Source organism: Exophiala oligosperma (assembly GCF_000835515.1).
Source record: "Exophiala oligosperma strain CBS 72588 unplaced genomic scaffold supercont1.3, whole genome shotgun sequence".
Lineage (NCBI taxonomy): Eukaryota > Fungi > Ascomycota > Eurotiomycetes > Chaetothyriales > Herpotrichiellaceae > Exophiala > Exophiala oligosperma.
Genome location: NW_015622820.1, coordinates 140,082 through 158,958, shown reverse-complemented (window position 1 = coordinate 158,958; position 18,877 = coordinate 140,082). Strand labels below are relative to the sequence as shown.

Genomic DNA, 18,877 nt, shown 5'->3' with positions numbered 1-18,877 from the left:
GGCTCTTCTCAGAGTTTGCAGATGCTGAACGCCAAGTTATGGTTTGCGGGGACGATTTGAGGCCCAGCTGCTTGTGCTTACCAGTTTCTTTCCCCTTGCCGGCTAACGTTTTACGCCCAAGCTACTAGTGAGGTCAAAGCTCACGAAGACGGAGAAATCGTGCTGGGAATTGAGGGTGGTGATGCTTTTGTCTCTATTAAGAGCAGCCAAGGGGTAATGCAGTCCTGCGATTGTCCGATCTGCCAACCAATTCTATTGTAATGACCACACAACCTGCATGGAGGCACTAGCAATGAGACGAAGCCTATGAAAAGCTTCTGTAAGAATCTCATCGAAGGTAGGTACTATCTCAGTGAAACCAAACCCGGGGATAAGTTTAGCCTCCTCTACCCAGGGGACAGGGGTGACCCTTTGAAAGTTTTCGTCTGCCAATTAGGGAGGCAACATCGTCTGTACTGACTCCGTTCTCATGTTTTTTCTGTTCACACCACCATGGCAACTCAAGCACAACCACGTATTCCTCAATTCAAGGACCTGCCTGTTGATGCGTCTCATCCACCTCATTCCGCGTGGATATGGGGCCCTGACGACCAGCTCGGAACTTTGAACTTCTTGACCAAGTCGGCTGTGTTACAAGGCGCGAGTGAAATGAAGATCGGCGAAAGAATTGGTCTTGATTGGTCTCTGAACCTGTCCAATGTGCCCGCAGACTTTCGTCAGGGGCTCAAGCATGAGATATTTCAGATTGGTCCCAACGTCAATGTAAGGAAAACACTATGATGACCTTTTACCTTGCAATTTCTTCAACGCAATATTGAAAGTTCAATTATCTGAGTTGGATGTTGCGAGCTCTAGGACGACGTTCTGGAACTCAACACACAGTCCAGCAGTCAATGGGACGGGTTTCGCCACTGGGCTTTCTCGGATGGCAGGCATTACAATGGACTGGAGCAGAGTGAACTAGAGCGTGGGGGAAGTACTCGTAATGGCATTCACGGTAAGATCATTGCAACTGAGATCTGCATGCCCATCTGTATTGCAACACTAAAAGGAAATTGGCCGATCTGAAAGAGTGGTGCAGAAAGGGCATTGTCGGAAGAGGTGTGCTCATCGACTTTGTGGAATACGCAAATTTACATGACATCGAATATGATGCTACGGCACACTATGCGATAACCTTGGAGCAAATCAAGGAGATTGCACAAGAATGTGATATACAGTTCCACCATGGGGATATCTTGATCATCCGCACAGGTAAATCTTCCCCGTTGCATTGTTTTCGATTAGCCATGAGCTCAACTTCCGAGTTGGCAGGTTACACGGAGAGCCTGGGAAGCATGTCAGAGTCAGACCTGACTGCGGTCAAGGAACGTAGCTCGCCCTGGGCTGCAAGCTATCCGGGAGTGGAAAATACGCTTGAAATGTTGGGGTGGCTATGGGACAATCGTTTCGCAGCGGTAGCTGGTGACGCACCTGGGTTCGAGGCTTTTCGTGAGTGATCCCTAGAATACGATGCTCCCATCTCTGGGTCATGAAGAATTTCCTTTACTGACAACAATCATTTTCAGCTCCTACCAAGTTCAGGATGCATGAAACTCTACTCTCAGGATTCGGTATGCCGATTGGTGAACTGCTCTATCTTCCGATGTTGGCAAAGGTGTGCCAGAGGGAGAGGCGGTGGACTTTCTTCTTCACGAGCCAGCCTTTGAACGTTGTTGGAACTGTGGCGAGTCCGCCAAATGCTCTGGCTATTCTCTAGCTAGGATCTGAATTCTTCAAGAAACAACAACCTGCTCAATCATATAGATGCCTGACTCGGTACAAAACTTGCGTAGCGTCTTACAGGGTGTGTAAACAGATGTCAATAGTACTATTCTCCAAAAAAAAGCTCAGCAAGTCTGTCAGTTTCAGGAGCTGTTCTCTGAGTAGCCAAGTGCGCACATGAGTGAGCAGGCTTAGGCAAAGAGACCTCCGTGGTTCTGACCAATGCTCTCGTGGACACAGTCAGGCGGATGTCCCGGGAGCAATACCGGAGTAATAACAATGCATTCCCATAACCATGTACACGCCACTGTCTAGCTTCTGCCATAGCGGTGGGCTTGTTCTAGTGTAAATTGGTATGACCAGATCGTTGGTTCATTTCTAAATCAGAACTCGTTCAATCTTGAACCATTCTGGGTACCGGAAGGCTTCAGCTCTTGCCTCTGCACTGGCTGTCTCCGCTGCGGCTGCAATGGCGGGATTTGATCTAGAAACCTTGTGTATATTGCCAGAGGGCTCCATGAAAGATATTTGAGTGATGATTATAGTAGACCAGCTGCTGTGGCTGCCTCCGCAGCCCTTTTGGGCAAACGCTTGCCACCTTGTCACTGAGGATGGTTTAAAAAACGGCCGATGTCCTCGTTAGTTACTGGACTCATCATTGCGAATCACAATCAGGACCGCGTTCGAGGTACCAAGGTCCTTGGGTGGTGAAGTCACCGGTGCAGGAGCGACACACATTGCCTCAATCAGACCAACGCCCCAGTCTGCAGTGATCATGAATGCGATGACTCGTCAGAGCTTGCTTGGGGCAAGTGATATCATAAGCCCAGTGAATGTTGTGATCAACACAGCAGCAAAGTTCATAAGGGTTGGACCTAGAACCTCGCCAAGCCAGCGGCGAGAGCAGCGACCGAAGGAGATCAGCGATTCTCCGGTGAAATCTTTCTCAGGCATGACAATCACCCTACGTCAAGCTGAAGATATCATTGCCAACGTCAAGGTTCGGCCATTCGTACTCATCAGGCAGGAGAAACAAGTCTGAAAATGCATCTCCTTCACCTGAAGGAAGAGCAAACCGTTTGGTCAAGTTAGCTGGTGGTTGGGATGGCGGCAGGGCCAAATCGTGGGCTGCCGGGATCCCCGAGTGCTCCTCAACCAGCGGTGTGGCCCCTCGAATAGAACCGTGATTGGAGACTTGGAGGGCGGTGGTTGGTCCTTCGTCGGTGTTTCTAGCATTGTTTGTGAGATCTGTGTTACTGTCGCTTTCGGTGTTTAGGCGGTTTTCCGGATTGGAATTGTGTCCGGAGCTCACGGCCTTCTCAAGCGTGATTCTGATCAAAATTGCCACTCGTCTCGACTCAGAATGGGATTCACTCATGGCCTCTGCAATTTCAGCAAGGGTCATGAGATGCTGTACGCATGCCTGTTCAAATGAAGGCACTCTGATGCAAGCAATCAGCGCCGTTGTTGCTGCTGCCAGGTGCTGCGGAACACTGATGTACATCCGGCGCCACTCGATCCTTCGGCCGTATGCCACCAACATGTGGACGATCTTAACAGCGCTTTCATAGCAGATGGTCCGTGAAAATTCCACAATGGGATCGATCGACCGCTGCGTCTGGCCCATGTAGTGGCTACTGGCCCTGTCCATATAAGTAAACCGACGATGGAGAAGAATGAGCAAAAATTGATATGATTGGCTGTTCATCGTCAGATCCACACCACGAAGGAATGCACAAGGGAACTCACTGTAGCAAGAAAAAGCTGAAATGTGCTCTTTCGATGTTTTCTTCCTTCCACTGCAGGTTTGGAGGGAGATTTTGGTACCAAGAACTGAGCTCTCGGTCCAACGCCGTAATGTTGTAGCAAGCACTCGTCTGTGAAAGTACGGCCTGCAAGTCCAAGACATTTACAACCTTTGCTTGAAGTTCGATAAATTTTATATGCGCTTCGTAAATTTCCATCTGTTCCCTCATCTCAAGTCCAACGTATTGGCTGAGCTGAGCACCCTGTCCCTGTGACATTGCGTCCGAAAGCACCAGATCAGTCTGTTTGATCGCGGTGGGGCGCCCGAAGAACAATGACCAAGCTCTAGGTTGATTGTCAACAACATTCAGACAGAAGAGGGGTTCGCAGCTACCTGTCGTGTGACACGCAGCCATACAGCGCGAGTCGACGGGCGTATGATCGGGGGTTTAGAGTGGCTTCTCCAGGCGCACCGCGATGGAGACCGAGCGCGAAGCACATTCGTGTAGCTATGCCTATTTCCATTAGAACGGTGGAAGCTTCGGCTCAGAGAATTGGCTTGCCCGAGAAAAACCAGCCGACACTGTACCTTCTCAGATTTCCCTCCAAGTCGGCCATGAGCAGTGCAGACATCATCAACGGAATCGACGTCTCGATCGACATCTCGGCCTCGATGTGGGAACGAGCTTCACGGTGCAGGGGCGACTCGTAATGGTGGCAAGCATACTTCTGCACCCCGGACCTCGAGGTGTCTGCATATCGACAGCCAAGGGCCAGAATACATAGATGAAGCAACGGTGAATAGAATTCACCACCTCCGTTCTCTTTGTCTAGATTAAAGGCTTCCTTAGAGATCATGTGCCACGCGGCATTGTAATAAGTCCAGAAACAATGCATGAAATGATCATGCACATCCACGGGAATGCTGTTGAGAAGCTGTCGAGCTCTCGCTTTGCGCTGTGCTGCCTGACCAGCCAGGCTCCCGAGAGGCATATCTTGGTGCTCTCGATAATTCGCAGCAGAGCCATAATACTGTTTATGCTGCGATTCGTGCTCGGGCGAGACACCTGGTGTGAAGCATTGGAAATCTTCTCCGTCGACCTCAGCCAAGGCCGGAGGTATCGAAGACCTTGATGAGTCGACATGTTCTTGCTCGACTAAAGGACCACACGCCGCAAGTTCGCTGTGCGTGGCTGCGGGGCTCACGCATTGCGTCAAGCCTGCCACCCTGGCCGAGGAGTCTTCCACGTCGCCGTTGCTGGGGGATCTGGCACAGGAAGTGGGCTCTGCGCAGTGGTTGGACGGGGCAGACTGGCCAGTCTGAGCAAGCATCCCTTCGAGCTTTTGGACCCGTTCACTGAGGAAGCGCACATAGGCTTTGGACGAAGGCCTGGGAAAAAGACTTGTTACTCAAATGATACTACTGTTGAACGAGCTCTGGTGGTTGCCACCTTTTCCGTTGATCAGTGTCTTGGATAACACAGTCGATTCCCTGCACCTGGCATTGATCGCAAGAGGTCATTCCCTCACTAATTATGCACTATACCGCTGTCAGTAAATCTCCTCGAGACTGACATCAATACCGGCCTTGGTGCGTCGGGCACGGCATCCCGCACATGCTACAGATGTCCTGCAGCGCTTCTTCTGATTCGACTTCATCGGCATGTTCACCAGTAATATGCGTGAGGGTTGTATCGCCGTGGGATGAAAGGAACTGGAAAACTGCGAGAGAGGCTTGAAAGAGGGGAACGAAGGGAATTGGCGCTTGTTTGGCGAAAATCACCCCGGGGGCCCCACGGGGAGGCTTCCAACCCTGGGACGGGAAGGGAACAGACTGCTTTCCAAGAGGCGAGAGTCCAATTGAGTGGCGCGCCTTGACTGTCGCCTAGTGGAAGTGGGGTTGTTTACCTGGGGAAGAGATTTTGGGTGATGCGTTCACCTCGTCACCTTACTGGTCGTTAGTTCCTCTTTCGGTCGACTCAAAGCCAAGGTTTTCGCCCGAAAAGCTCAGTCTTCAAGATGCTCGCAACCGTGCGACCGTTCTGACCTTCAGCCACGGCATGGCTGTCTCAAAACTAAGGTCTCCTTCGAGCGGTGTCGCCCTTTCAGACGGAGACCCAGAACCTTATAGTTGTCACGTGGTAAATTTGGCCCACAATTATGTCGCCCAGGTGTGAGTGCCAATTGTGACTGAGGCCGAGTCTCCCGAAATCCGGTGTCGCCTGGTGATTTGCGCGTATATCGATTTCCGATCTCGCGCCCAGAGTCCGTTGCCAAATCGCAAACAAGAGGCCCAGAAGGCTGGCCCGGGACCACATTTTTTGGGTGGCCCAATGAGCCTAATACATTTCGTTGCTTTCTCCACCCATGAGGAGGATGCAGATGTCCTGGAGCGGCCACTGACGTTTTGCCGACCACTTGGACCGGGTTTGCGGGCTTGGTGAACACAATCCTTCGCCACTAATATCAACACGGGCGATATTACCTGGTAGACTAAAAATATCGACTTCAAGCATGTCGCTACGGGGTATCAAATAAATAGAATATCTGAATAATTCTTGTCTGGCCGGAGTATAATTATTGCAACATGGGGTATTCTCTATCATAGATATCTAGCCTGGAGCTAAGGAGCATCATGGTTTCCTTCTGTCGTAAGTCCGTGTAAATTGCTCTCCGTCTTCCATTCTTCAAGCTTACAAGTGTAATCTTGGAATGACATTCCCCAGATAGACATTCTCGCGAGACTCGCCTGGACCTCTGGGGGTAGTGATTTTGCGAGAGCATCTTCTCTCCTGTCCCAACTGTAGGCCTGCTTTATACTGCAGGCGAGACACCCAGCGAACACGTGTATTCCGTAGACCTTGTTGGCTGAAGCACCCGTCTGGTTTGGCACAGGGAGAAAGAAACTCGCGAAGCCTCTGCAGATATGCCCCTGAGAAGTCGTCACAACCTGAGCCCATTCCTCCTCCATAGATGTGCTGTTGATTACGAAGGTTTTTGACTAGGTATCCTGTTCTAATGATAATAACATCGAGTTGGTATTCTCGGTCCCGGACTAGGACTCTCGTAGTAAATTCGTAGTAACATGTTGCCCGCCTTTCCCGTTAGTATCGACTATCGAGAAATTTGGTCGGTTGATTGCAGGCAAGTATTCGTCCTGAAACGTGGTCTTTTGTCCCGTCCCGCATATCACGTTTTGAGCGTTTTGGCAGTCTCCTTATCCTTCACAATGCCATCGAGTCCTTTTGGAAGCCTCTTCTGTCGAGGCCCATCCCTTTTGTGAGTTTCGACAAAGAAAGCGACAATTGGACCTTTCGTGATGTCTGGCGATCCGACAACGTAGCGAAAAGTGTGTCTACGTGTTCATTTATCCGCCAGCATATCAACATCCAAGACATGGAGATAGCAGTTTCCTACCTTCGTCGCTACCAATCAGACCCAATGCCTTGCACGTGTTGATTGAACCATTCTTTATCGTTGACTTGATTATTCCGGGAGTGCGGCCTACGCTGAAATGCGTACAGCTCTTTGGCCCACCTTACAAACTCCGGCACCATCTGAATCGCAACACGGACCAAAAAAAAACATAAAACGAGTAATTCAATGAAAAAAATGTGGCTCTGGCGTTCTTATTTCACAGCATGAGTACAATGAACAAGCCAAGCTCCTAAGTGCTTACGAGATGTTGAAAATACTGGGACGGGTAAGCGTCTTTCGGATGTTGCGCGCGTTCGGCGACCCAACAAAACGGTCTCAGTGTCATGAGGCAGCGGCAGAACAAAGAGTGTTAAGACTTGTCTTGCACGTGATTTGAATGGTACGTGGCCGAGCCAGCAGCATGGGTGTGGAAGAATGTCACTACGCCGCTGATAGTGTGCCAATGAAGAGAACTTGCTCTCGGAAAACAAGCAATAACTATGAGTATTGTGGAGAGACTTCTCCAGATAGGCGAGCGGGAGAGTACGAGTACTCCACGTGGGAACCCCAGATTATGACTTTCTCCCGAGCGGAGAATTAATGCGGAAGGGTGTTTACGCACGTCTGGTAGGACGAGGGTAACGTTAGCCCGCTGTGCTAGATCTCGTCACCGAAGCTCAAATATATCTATTGTGCACGATTCTCCAAATTATACACTCTGACCGTGGCAAGAATCACAATCCCCGAAAAGGCACACCGGCAAAAATGGCTGCGGTCTCTGACAAGCAGGAAGGACTAAGCGAAGTCCCATCCCTGGGACCCTATCACACTCCCGTTGAAAAAGAGAGCTTAGAAGAGAATGTGGATGTTATAGAGTCTGCTGAAGGAGGAGTAGATGATCATGTCACTTTGAAAACTTGGCTTGTTATCTTGGTATGTAACAAGTTATATTCTGAGAAGTAGAGGCCGTGTGTGAAGTCTTAACGTTGGTACAGATGCTGGCATGGTCTTATGGGGCCTCCTATTGGCCTGTGACCAGCCTATCGACCATTCAAACCCACATTGCAACCGTCCTTGGACAGCCGAGCCAGGCTGTATGGTTCATCTCGGTCTATAACATTGCCATCACCAGTACGTTCATGGTCTCTGGGTCCAACAGCGATCTTTTCGGCAGAAGATATTTCATCATCGGAGGCAACGTCCTTATGGTGGTGGGGACCATCGTCATAGGATCGGCTCAAAATCTCTCTGCTGTTATCGCTGGCATGGCCTTGAGTGGTATTGGTGGCGCAAACTGTTCGCTTGCAGTCTTCGCGATTCCCGAGCTTTTGCCCAACAAATGGCGACACATAGGTGTTGCCATAGCAGACACAAGCATAATGTTCGATGTAATCATGGGCCCCAGCGTGACCAGATTCGTCACCACCAGCAGGACAACATGGAGATGGGTATTCTACGCGAATGCCATCACAAATGCAACCACAGGAGTGTTGCTCTTTCTCTTCTACTACCCGCCAAAGCATCCCAGGGGAATTCCATGGGCCAGGGCCCTCAAAGAGGTAGACTACATGGGGGGTCTTCTATTCGCTGCTGCAACGGCGACCATACTATGCGGGATTGCTTACGCATCCTTTCTTCCCTCCAGCGACCCCCATGTTGTGGCCATGCTTGTATGCGGTTTCGCGGCAATGATCGCATTTGCCCTCTGGGAGACCTTTGCACCCCTGAAGCAACCACTGGCACCAACACGACTCTTCACACATAACCGTGGACAGACATTGTCGGTACCATTCTTCGTCGCCGCTCTCGTCACCGTTTATTACTTGGCAATCAACATAATATGGGGGACAATGGTGAGCATCTTCTTTGCCCGATCAACAAGTGACGGTGCAAAATTGTCTCTGGTTCAAGGATTTGGTTTCATGGCTGGGGCAGCTGGCTCTGCCTACCTAGGTGGGATTTTGAAGCGTTGGAGGACGATGATGTTTGCTTCGTCTGCCGTAGCGACGATATTCGGGGGTCTATTGGCTTTGTCTCGCCCAGACACAAGAGGTCTCTCGATTGCGTTCACATTTCTGAACAGTATGGGATACGGATGGGCCCAAATCATGTCCATCACTTTCTGTCAATTCGGCGCCGACCAAGTCGAATTGGGCATTTCTGGAGGTTTAGCGTTGGTGCTTCCCAACCTCACCCCTGCGAAAGGCTTGCTAACGAGTTCTTAGTGGCGTGGCACGATACGGCGGCGGTGCCATAGCTGGCACAGTCTTCACTACTATTCTCTCCAATGGTGTTTCCTCCAATCTGTACAGGGTGACAGACGCAGCTACATCTGCCGGCGCGACAGAATCGGTAGCTGGAAACATATTAGCCACGATTGCGCTGGGGAAAGATCGGGTGCTAAGCATTCCAGGAGTGACACTGTCGATGTACGAAGCTGCCTATGGAGCTTATCTGAAGGCATACGAGCTTGGTCTGCGAACGACATGTCTGGCTTCGATCGCTTTTGGGCTTGCTGCCTGCATCGGTTGCCTTTTTCTGGAAGACATTTCGGGCAAGATGACCCCAAAGATCGAGGTCTTCCTGGAGAACGACGTCAACGCCAGGAAGAACAAGTACCACTAGTATCATTACTGTGTTGAGCATCCACTCAACATTGAGATTGTTATGCTCCCCGTTCCCACATATCTAGCTTCAGTATAATCACACAAGTATCATCGCATCCTCTATGTAGATATGCGGCATTGATTTTGTATGATTCTCTTGTCGCGTTGGACTAAGAAAACATCGGAGGGTTGGGTTTACTGATTGAGCTACCATTGTTCTCGTAATGCTATGAGGCTCAGTCCAGGAGCAGATTGTCGGACCTAGTCATACGTTCTCAAGATTCCTGTTGGAGTATCCCAATCTCTCTACTATAGGCCTATATAGTCCACCGTCCCCCAGGCCCCCTAGGGACTCAAGACAGATCCTCTGACCCTTCGTTTTGCTCTCAGATCTTTAACACAGATCAAGCATCGAATTTATAATCGTCGAAGTTGAAAAAGCACATCTAACTGCGCTCATGGGAGTTGTCACACGTCAGCCTAAGACCTAAGATGGAAACATTGAATTGCTTGTAGAAAGACGAGAGGTAGAGCAAGCGCGATTATGCCTAACGGCGGCTGGTAAGTTGAAGGAGAGAGCACCAGCATCTTTTTACGCACTAGATGAACTTGCGTTCTTCCTTCAGTTCTCTCAAGCTCAAGAAGGACCTTCAAGGTCAGCATCAAAGTCCACCCACCAGTCGTAGGCAGGTGATTGTGAAAAGCCTTCTCCATCTGTAGGGCTCACAGGAGCACACCGTTCCAGATTCATCCTATGCATGGTTTCAGGCAACACGGTTTTGGTCGATCCTAGAACCAGACTTTCGCTGGTCAGTTGGCTGACCCAAACGGAACCATTTTTGCTGTCGCTGAGCTCCTTGGGCTTCTGATAAACGTCCGAGTTGTCGAAGTCTTTGAGCGACTCTGTTGACGAAATGGAAGCGTGCATGCTCAGGAGTTCTTGATCTTGAACAATGGCATCGTTAAGATCTTCTCTCTGCTCTTGGGCCAATCTGTATCGCTCCTCAAGCTTGTAAGATGTTAGAGTGCAGTTCTCGGAGGAATCAGCCGATCGGGTGAATAGATAGTCAACACAGTTTCTGATCAACTCCAACACCTTCCGACCGTTGTGAGATCCAGAAGAGCTGCCGTCGGCTTGCAACAATGCTGATAACGACATGCGAATCGACATAGGTCCAGTAGCAACCAGTAAGTGTGGAAGATCTTCACTCGACGCAAACTCCAAGATATTAAGGTTCTTTTTGATGTTCAGCTTCTTTTCGTCTTCTAAGATGGCGATTGCCGTTGGAGATGAAAATTCCCCCAGAGACAATTCTCTGCCCAGTCTTGCCTCAACATTCGTTGTCGAGAGACTTAAAAATGTAACTGCCAGAACAGCAAGGTGAAAGCTAATCAGACGTGACCTTTTCATACATAAACTCCCGCGACTGTCGGAAGGAGTAGGGTGACGCATCCATGTCGGAAGTGAGTACCACCATTGGCAGAGAAACTTTTCAAAAGATAGGAGAACCGCTGTTGGGCATCGCTGTAACTCTAGCCCTAGACATCTTACTGGCCTTTTCGTTGCACTGCTGGTTGATTTGGATTGAAAGAACGATTCAGGGTTTGACACTGCAGAGCCAATAAGTTGTGATAGTCTAAGCCTTTCCGAGTACAGAGTTGCAAGTATTGTTTGCTGTTTGGGCGGTCGGAGCAACAAGCAGGGTGACATTATCTCTCCAGCCTTCTTTGAAAGCTTGCATGGGTCCAATGTTGGAAAGGTCGGAGTTGCAGACTCGATGACCCCCATTGCGAGACTTGGTGTCTGACCGAACCCGATGGTCAAAGTTAACTCACGCATGCGGATTGCCCATGCCAGTCTAGTTAGATCAGCATCATAGTCTATTTGGCATCCACCTGGTTGAGGATCTGTGTTCACACTAGGGGTTTTGTGATCTTGGGAGGTGATTAGTCCTTGCACTGTGCTGATGCTCCGACTCAACCAAACAGTGGCATTTTCGAGTGATGTTGGGTCCGTGCCTCTTTGGAGAGATAAGAGAAGAGCCGCCTGAGCTGAATCTAAAGAGCCGTAGTTCTGGCACTCGTGATACAGTATCTGGTAGATCAGTCAGTGAATGCACAGATAGACGGATGGTTTGGTGCCGCAAAAGTAATTCAGGCTCAATACCAACCTTGGCTTTCCGCCACAATCTACTCTGACCGCAACTTTTAAGTCCATATGAAGTTGAGGAGAAATCTTGGTCTTCAGAATAGAGAGATCCTGCAAAGAGAATTGCATACAGCAAAAGAGAACTCATGCCATGAGGATGGATAGCTGCTGTTGTGGTGATGGTCTCCACAATAGCCTGAATATCTAGGAACGGTAGCTGAGGGTGTATCCAATCCACATAATGTCGTAGAAGTTTGTGTTGCAACTCTTTTCCCGGTGAATCCATGTTGATATCTTGGACATCCCGACATCTAGGGCCTTCGACAGGTCTAAGAGCTGGTGCGCCAGCATTAGTGGAAGGTGTATTAGTTTTACCAATAGTATCTGTCAAGTAGGTGGAGCTGCTATAGGCTGTCGGGTGGTCGCCTCTGTTGAATGTGTCTTCGAGTTCTGGCGGAGAGTCGTCACTCGTCGAGTCTGTGTTCTGGAGAATTGGCTGGTCTTCACTTTTTTTGTCAACATCGAAAGGCCACGGTCCTGGTGAGTCGGTATCCTCCACTTCAAATGCTGGATGTCGCCGCCTCGAAGCTCTTTGCTTTCCTGATTAGCATATGAAGCCCAAAGATTGGGGAATCATACCTTTTCCGGCTTGGCCTCAGCAAGCATATCTGATCCGTGTGTCGGCAATTGGTGCATGGTGTGCCATAGTATGCAGCATCGCAGCGGACTTTCCTTTGATGACATACAGTGCAAGCACTTCTTGCTCTCATATTCTTTTTATTGTAAGATGGCAAGCTTTGTACAGTGGGAATGTGCTCTGATCCTTCCTTCCTGGTGTCGCTCGCAATATGGGAATCATAATATGCGTCCATCATCGATTGGGAGACCAGAATTCATAGGTCGGGCACTATTTTCTAACATACAGAAATTTTGCGAAGGCTACTTGACAGACTGGGGAACTGAAGTCGTCAACTTAGACATGGGGCCAGGGCTTCGGATTCGTCACATCTGTCCAGGGGCTGAAATTGAACCTCTTTGCTGGTGTCGGGTTTCGATTCCCCATATCCGCATACCCGCACTGGAATTTCCAAGTGGCTAGAAAGTAATATCCAAACAGACCTGTCTCTAAATGATCTAGCGGATATCATTGAGTGTACAAGAGCGGCCGAATGTGTGAGTCTGAATATAGGTACCACTAGTACCAGCTTGACAGTCTCAGCTGGCTCTGGCTTCTCATCTTTTTACACTTGCAATGATGCCCAGTACTGTATACCTGACTTTGGACAAAGTCGTTTTGCTCCCATTAAGCCAGTCCTTATGAATATTTCAGATCTTTGGTATCCTTCCTACGTGTGGAGAAGGTTTAATTTGAATCCACGCCACAGAAGCTCTTTCGATCAGTCGATCGAATGTTATGTGCAGCATGCAACCCGTGTATGAATATGAGTTGAAAGGGCTCAAAGTATTGTTCTTCCAGTCTATACGTAGCAGCATTGTGCCTCAGAATTGTTGCTTTGATCAACACTACACAGCAAGCAGCCTCCGAAAACAAGGCGACCAGCACTGAAACTGGGCAACTCTGGTAGCGGCTTTCAGGATTGCCTGATTCTCAACTGAGGATTAGATTAGCCCCATTTTCTGCCTACTATTCGATATTCCATGGCGTGTCAGCATTGCGAATGTACGGTGACATTTCATTAGGATCTCCAGACTCTTGCGCCTTCACTTCTCCATTCCCATAGAAAGCGAAGCGTGAGAGCCTGTTGATGTACTCGATGTCGTAGTCTTCATAGCGTGGGACTTTGATCGACTTTAGGAAATGTAGCGTCTGAGGGAATTAGTTTCAACACGTGTACAGAGAGGGTAGGAGAAGAAACTAACTCCGCCCGGCCACAAATAGATCCTGGCATCTTTTGTACCGCTTTTAAACCTGTTTGAAGATGTGTATCAGCACTTCAGAATATACCTACAAGCCCTGTACACCGTTGTTGCGAGCAGATTTGACCTACCAGCTCCTGCATGGCTCTTGGAATACTGTTGCTTTGTGAAAGACATCCATGTGCAAATAAAGTTCGTCGAGGGCTTGCTGTTTCAGAGACAGGCTCTTTATCCCTTCCGACTGGATCTTGTTCATGCATTGAATAGAATACTCGATACTTGTCTCGATCTGGTGACGGAGGGGTCAGCATGATCACTCAGGAGCAAGAAAAAAGCTAAACTAACCGAGGGCAACAGTGTGCCATTTGACCATGTAGCACATGCACCGACAATGGTGAAGAAGTTCGGAAATCGTGGGCATGATAAGCCCATGTATATGCTGGATCAAGTCAGTACTTGTTGCCCTGAGCATGTTGCAAGATTCAGACTTGACGCCGCCATATGGTTCCCAGTCTTGCTTCAGTGTCTTGCCTTGGCCATTGACAACTTCCCAGGCAGGACCGAAAGCGGGCTTATACCCTGTCGCACAAACAAGGATATCAAACTTGTGTTGCCTTCCATCTGCTGTTAGAATTCCATCTGGGGTTATCTTCTCAATGCCACTGAAGACACAGTCGACATTGTCCTTGACTAGAGCCTCCAAAAACCCGTCCCCTGGAGTGACCCGGCGGCATCCTGGGGCCCAGGTGGGAATGAGTGCCTTCTAGCCTGGTGTGAGCATATTTATACGACAACTCTGTGCCTCAGTACTATCCTACCTTAAGTTCTTCATGGCCTGGGCCAATTCTCCGAAGCATTTCTTTTGTCATTTGCTCTCTGATAATTTCATTATCTTCGGAATTTTTCTTGTAAATTTTCGAAAACACTGGGTGTTTGTGAGTTGTCAGTCTGTAGGGGATCAGAAAGCCATACTTGTGTTTATCTCGCATTCGATCTTTCTGCGAAGTCGCAGGTGCTCTTCTGGGTGTTCGGCAAAGTGGCGTTTCTGCTCCTCCGAAAAGTGGTACTGCCTACTGGATGGATCATTATCTTCTTTCCTGAATTCATCACCTAGGGTGCTGAACCCGAACGGAGGCGATATCCAGGTACCCTCAGGGCGCATAAAAACTTGAAGATCTTTCACAACTATATGGAGATCGGGATTAGTGTTAAGATCAACGTAGGCTGATCTTCACTTACTTGGCTGAATTTGTGGAATAATTTGCACAGCTGATGATCCTTTGCCAATCACACCGACGGATTTGCCAGCAAAGTCAACTTTGTGATCCCATCTCGCAGAGTGCATTATAGGACCCTTGAAGTCCTTCAATCCTTCGATGTTCGGCCCTAGAAATCTCCAAATCAGGATAACAAGCACGACTTGCAAGCTTGAACAGCGTGCCGCTCCACCAAGATACTGAAGTTGACGTACATGTCCAAGTATTCAGGATCCCAGTGCCATTGATCAATACATGGGACCAGTCATGTATTTTGGCACCGGTAAGCCGATCCTCGAGGGTGATTCTCCAGATCCCAAGCTCCTCATCCCAGGCAGTCCTTTGAATTTGTGTATTGAGCTGAATGTAGTGTTCTAGGTCATATTTGCGGGCGAATCCTATACGCAATTTGTAAGCAGGTGGCTCTCATAGAGCTCACATCTAGTGAAGGTGTAGAATAGCTGACCTTCAAAGTATCCTTGAATTTCGGCGCCATGAGCATAGAAAAAAGACCAGTTCGGATTTGGCTCGAAGGTCTGAAACGTAGTCTTAGTTGATTGTCACCGCCACCTGTATGACACTCAACTCACGTATGTATAGATGGGGGATGGGATCTGCGCTAGGTCAGCCAGGAATATAATGCATGCGAGAGTCAACGGCAATACATACATCACAAGCAATTCCTAACAGAAGTCCCTGCTGTTAACCATATTCCACGCGAAGAAGAAAACGAAAGGAACCTTACCCGGATATCTAAGTATATGTAAGTGCATGTGGGAGATTATTTATCTTGGATTCACAAACGTGTTTTCAAACCATGTTCCTCCTAGACGAGCATTCTTTTCGTACAATGTTAGATCCCATGAGCCAGGCTCCAATTGTCTCTCCATTTTGTATGCGAGGCAGAGCCCTATGATAAATGTCAAACAAATCTAGACCACGCTGCTCTTCTCTAACTTGCCTGTGGCCCCAGCCCCAACGCATGCTACGCGTAGTCTGCGCTTCTGTGAATGGTACTGAGGTAGGATTGTGTAGCCGTTTTCTGCAGTGTGAGACGCATCAGAGGGTAAAGGAACTGGAGGAATGTGATTTTCGACGTAAGAACCCATCTTGCAAGACAATTTGCCAAAGTCTAGCACACCAGAACGGATGTAGAAAGAAGTGTATCGATCAATGAGCTTTGCAGGAAAAAGTCCCAGTTTTGCTATGGACTGGCAAGAATTTATACGCGATCGGCGTCCAAAGATGTCTTGGGTATAGTAGGCGATCCGTCATATATACCCGCACACGTGAGTAAAATTCTCAATAATCAGTGAAAATGCAAACAGATTGTCTCTACTACAAGACATGAGCTAGTCAATGAGATCGAAAGTTCTCTATTCATATCGACGAAGCTGAACCTCTCGTGGCTCATAACGCAACAGGACCTGTTCAACCCTTCTGGCATCTCGATTTTCCCAATCGCAGAGGACCATGCTACTGACTTCATTGAGCCAGCAGTGCTAGCCCATTGAGGAAAATACTTCGCGTACAGCACTGACTTTGACGGATTCCAATTGAGGCCTTTGGCCGTGACGGGGGATTTACGACTGTCCAAAGTCTCTCAGGTTGACGCGCTTAGCTTAACATCCTTGTATTACGATAGAATCTACTATGAGGATGGAAACGTGCTGTAATGAATCCTACCGGCATTTTTAGAGATGCTATATTGAGCATTGGCTGGCACCACTTGTACTTCTAGCGGCTTGCTGGCTAAAAGGTCAATTCGAAACATCTTTTAGGTAAGTCCAATATCCCGTAGTGACCCAAACTTTGAACGGACGCATATGATTTCGATTTCAACTGAAAGATGCACGTATAGCTAAAAGGGTGGGTCTCGGGGTCAGACGCAGTGACACAAATTCGTGCGTATATTGACTCCCGGTGTCCACTTTGCGTGGTTCATTTCGAATTCTTGTCATATCTACGCTCAATTAGTCTCAATTATTCAGCATTCGAGCTCTTCAGGATATGTATGAGCTTGGAGACTTGCCTGAAAACCCCTTTAGCAACTTTTATAGACCCAAGGCCTTTTCAGGATCCCTCTGAGGCAACCATGCTTGAGTTGGTCAATATACCAAGAGACTTCAGATCTCTTGCCTCCTACTGTTGCTTACTGGTTCGTCAATGGCAGTGCCTGAGGCTTGTTGGTTACGCTGACAATAGTCCTTGAAGGTGCTTTTCTGGTGGCTTGCGATTATCATTTACAGGCTTACTCTACACCCTCTCGCGAAATTTCCAGGGCCCAAGGTAAATGCAGTATCATCAGTCCCCGGGATAATATCACTCCTCAAAGGCAGATTGCCGTTAGATAACAAGCTGTTGCACGATAAATATGGTAAGTTCCGCCGCACACTGATACCGGACATCTGATTGATAAGGTACGATGATTAGGACCGGTCGTCCGTGTAAGCCCTAATGAGCTTGCCTTCAATTCTGCCCAGGCTTGGGAAGACATTTATGGGCATCGTCAGGGTCATACAAACATGCACAAATCTCCCGTTCATGTTGGCTCAGTCGACAACCTTCCTGGAGTCACCACTTTGACAATGGCCGACGATGACAACCATGCACGGCAACGTCGTGCTCTGTCTCACGCATTTTCCTTGAAAGCGCTGACAGAGCAGGAAGATATTATTCAGCATTTCGTCAACAAACTCGTCACCAATGTTCGAGCGATGGCCCAGCAGGGCGTGGAGTTCAATCTGGTTGACTGGCTCAACTTTACGACCTTCGACATTATCGGTGACCTTGCTTTCGGGGAGCCATTTGGATGTCTCGATTCAGGTAGGACGGCATTCCCCATCAACGCTGTTAGGCTGGCGATTCACTGCTTCTGAATAGGAAAATTTCACTTCTTGGTGCAAGCGATCTTTGAAAACATCAAGGCAGGAGCAATAGAACATGCAACGCGACGATTCGCTACGCCCGGATCAACGTTCCAATTGTTCTTGATGTCAATGCTTCCGAGCAAGTTCAAACAGTTTCGTCGCAACCATCTCGACTTCAGCCGGGAAAAAGCATTGAAGTTTGTGCCCCTGCCTGCTGCTAGATGCCCTGCATTCATACTCACAATGCTCTAGGCGTTTGGAAAACGAGAACCTCGAGCACAGAGACTTTATTTGGTACATACTGAAACAGAGAGAGAAGTACGATCTGAAGCTTGACGAAATCATTGTGAACTCTGGGCTGTTTATGTATGCTCTCCCCCATGCTGACAAGTTCTACGAACTGATACTTCAAAATTTCAGTGTGGCCGGAAGTGAGACGACAGCCAATTTACTCTCAGGGTTGTTTGCCAGGCTCTTCTGGAATCCTGATAAATACCGCATCCTGCGGGACGAGATACGAACATCTTTCAAATCCGAAGGTGAAATCGTATACGATAACTTGATCAAGCTACCCTACCTGAACGCTGTGATTGAGGAAGCCCTCAGGGTGCATCCACCCGTGCCAACCGGTCTGCTGAGGACGGTCCCGAAAGGCGGCGATACCATAGACGGCTATTGGGTCCCCGAAGGCACTCATGTCGCAGTTGGCGGTTGGGCAGCCTCCCATAATCCTCTGAATTTCAAGGACCCAGACCTTTTCGTCCCTGAACGCTGGCTTCATGACAGACAATACTCGACTGATAACAAGAAGGGAATGGCCCCGTTCTCTCTAGGCCCACGGGGTTGTATCGGAAAGCAGTAAGTTCAAGCCTTCCAGCTTCGGTCCCAATGCTAATCTCGAAACTCCAAGTTTGTCATACCTGGAAATGAGAGTCATTTTGGGACGTCTTCTCTGGAATTTTGACATTATCAGTGCTGATAATGCAGCTATGTGGGATCCATCCCGAGAAATGCACAAGATGCGCGCATACATGACATGGCAAAAGCCAGATCTAAAGTGCAAAGCAGTTGATGTCAGATCGAAATGAGCATTGAGTATACCATAAGTCGAGGAGGAGTAAAGCTTATGATGCAGCAATCCATTCTGCTTCCCGTTATGCAAAGAACCAAGTCATGTCGCCCTGGAAGAGC

General features: G+C 48.7%; 4 protein-coding genes across 4 annotated transcripts; 2 read left to right on the top strand and 2 right to left on the bottom strand.

The window, feature by feature from the left end:
• Positions 1-492: 492 nt before the first annotated feature.
• On the top strand, positions 493-1,759 carry PV06_02908 (uncharacterized protein; the record flags this gene model as incomplete). Its single annotated transcript, XM_016403648.1, has 5 exons — positions 493-762; positions 856-997; positions 1,072-1,254; positions 1,315-1,491; positions 1,569-1,759. 5 exons carry the CDS (start codon positions 493-495, stop codon positions 1,757-1,759), a joined length of 963 nt encoding a protein of 320 aa, XP_016264653.1.
• A 969-nt stretch (positions 1,760-2,728) lies between these two features.
• Positions 2,729-4,842, bottom strand: PV06_02907 (uncharacterized protein; the record flags this gene model as incomplete). The annotated part of the gene is made up of 4 exons (XM_016403647.1): positions 2,729-3,464; positions 3,514-3,855; positions 3,984-4,025; positions 4,085-4,842. The coding sequence occupies 4 exons, from the start codon at positions 4,840-4,842 to the stop codon at positions 2,729-2,731; spliced, it is 1,878 nt and encodes a 625-aa protein (XP_016264652.1).
• Positions 4,843-10,170: 5,328 nt separating this feature from the next.
• On the bottom strand, positions 10,171-12,378 carry PV06_02906 (uncharacterized protein; the record flags this gene model as incomplete). Its single annotated transcript, XM_016403646.1, has 3 exons — positions 10,171-11,628; positions 11,705-12,277; positions 12,322-12,378. 3 exons carry the CDS (start codon positions 12,376-12,378, stop codon positions 10,171-10,173), a joined length of 2,088 nt encoding a protein of 695 aa, XP_016264651.1.
• A 4,533-nt stretch (positions 12,379-16,911) lies between these two features.
• Positions 16,912-18,774, top strand: PV06_02905 (uncharacterized protein; the record flags this gene model as incomplete). Its single annotated transcript, XM_016403645.1, has 7 exons — positions 16,912-16,974; positions 17,031-17,193; positions 17,250-17,642; positions 17,700-17,883; positions 17,939-18,052; positions 18,107-18,544; positions 18,597-18,774. The coding sequence occupies 7 exons, from the start codon at positions 16,912-16,914 to the stop codon at positions 18,772-18,774; spliced, it is 1,533 nt and encodes a 510-aa protein (XP_016264650.1).
• Positions 18,775-18,877: the final 103 nt, after the last annotated feature.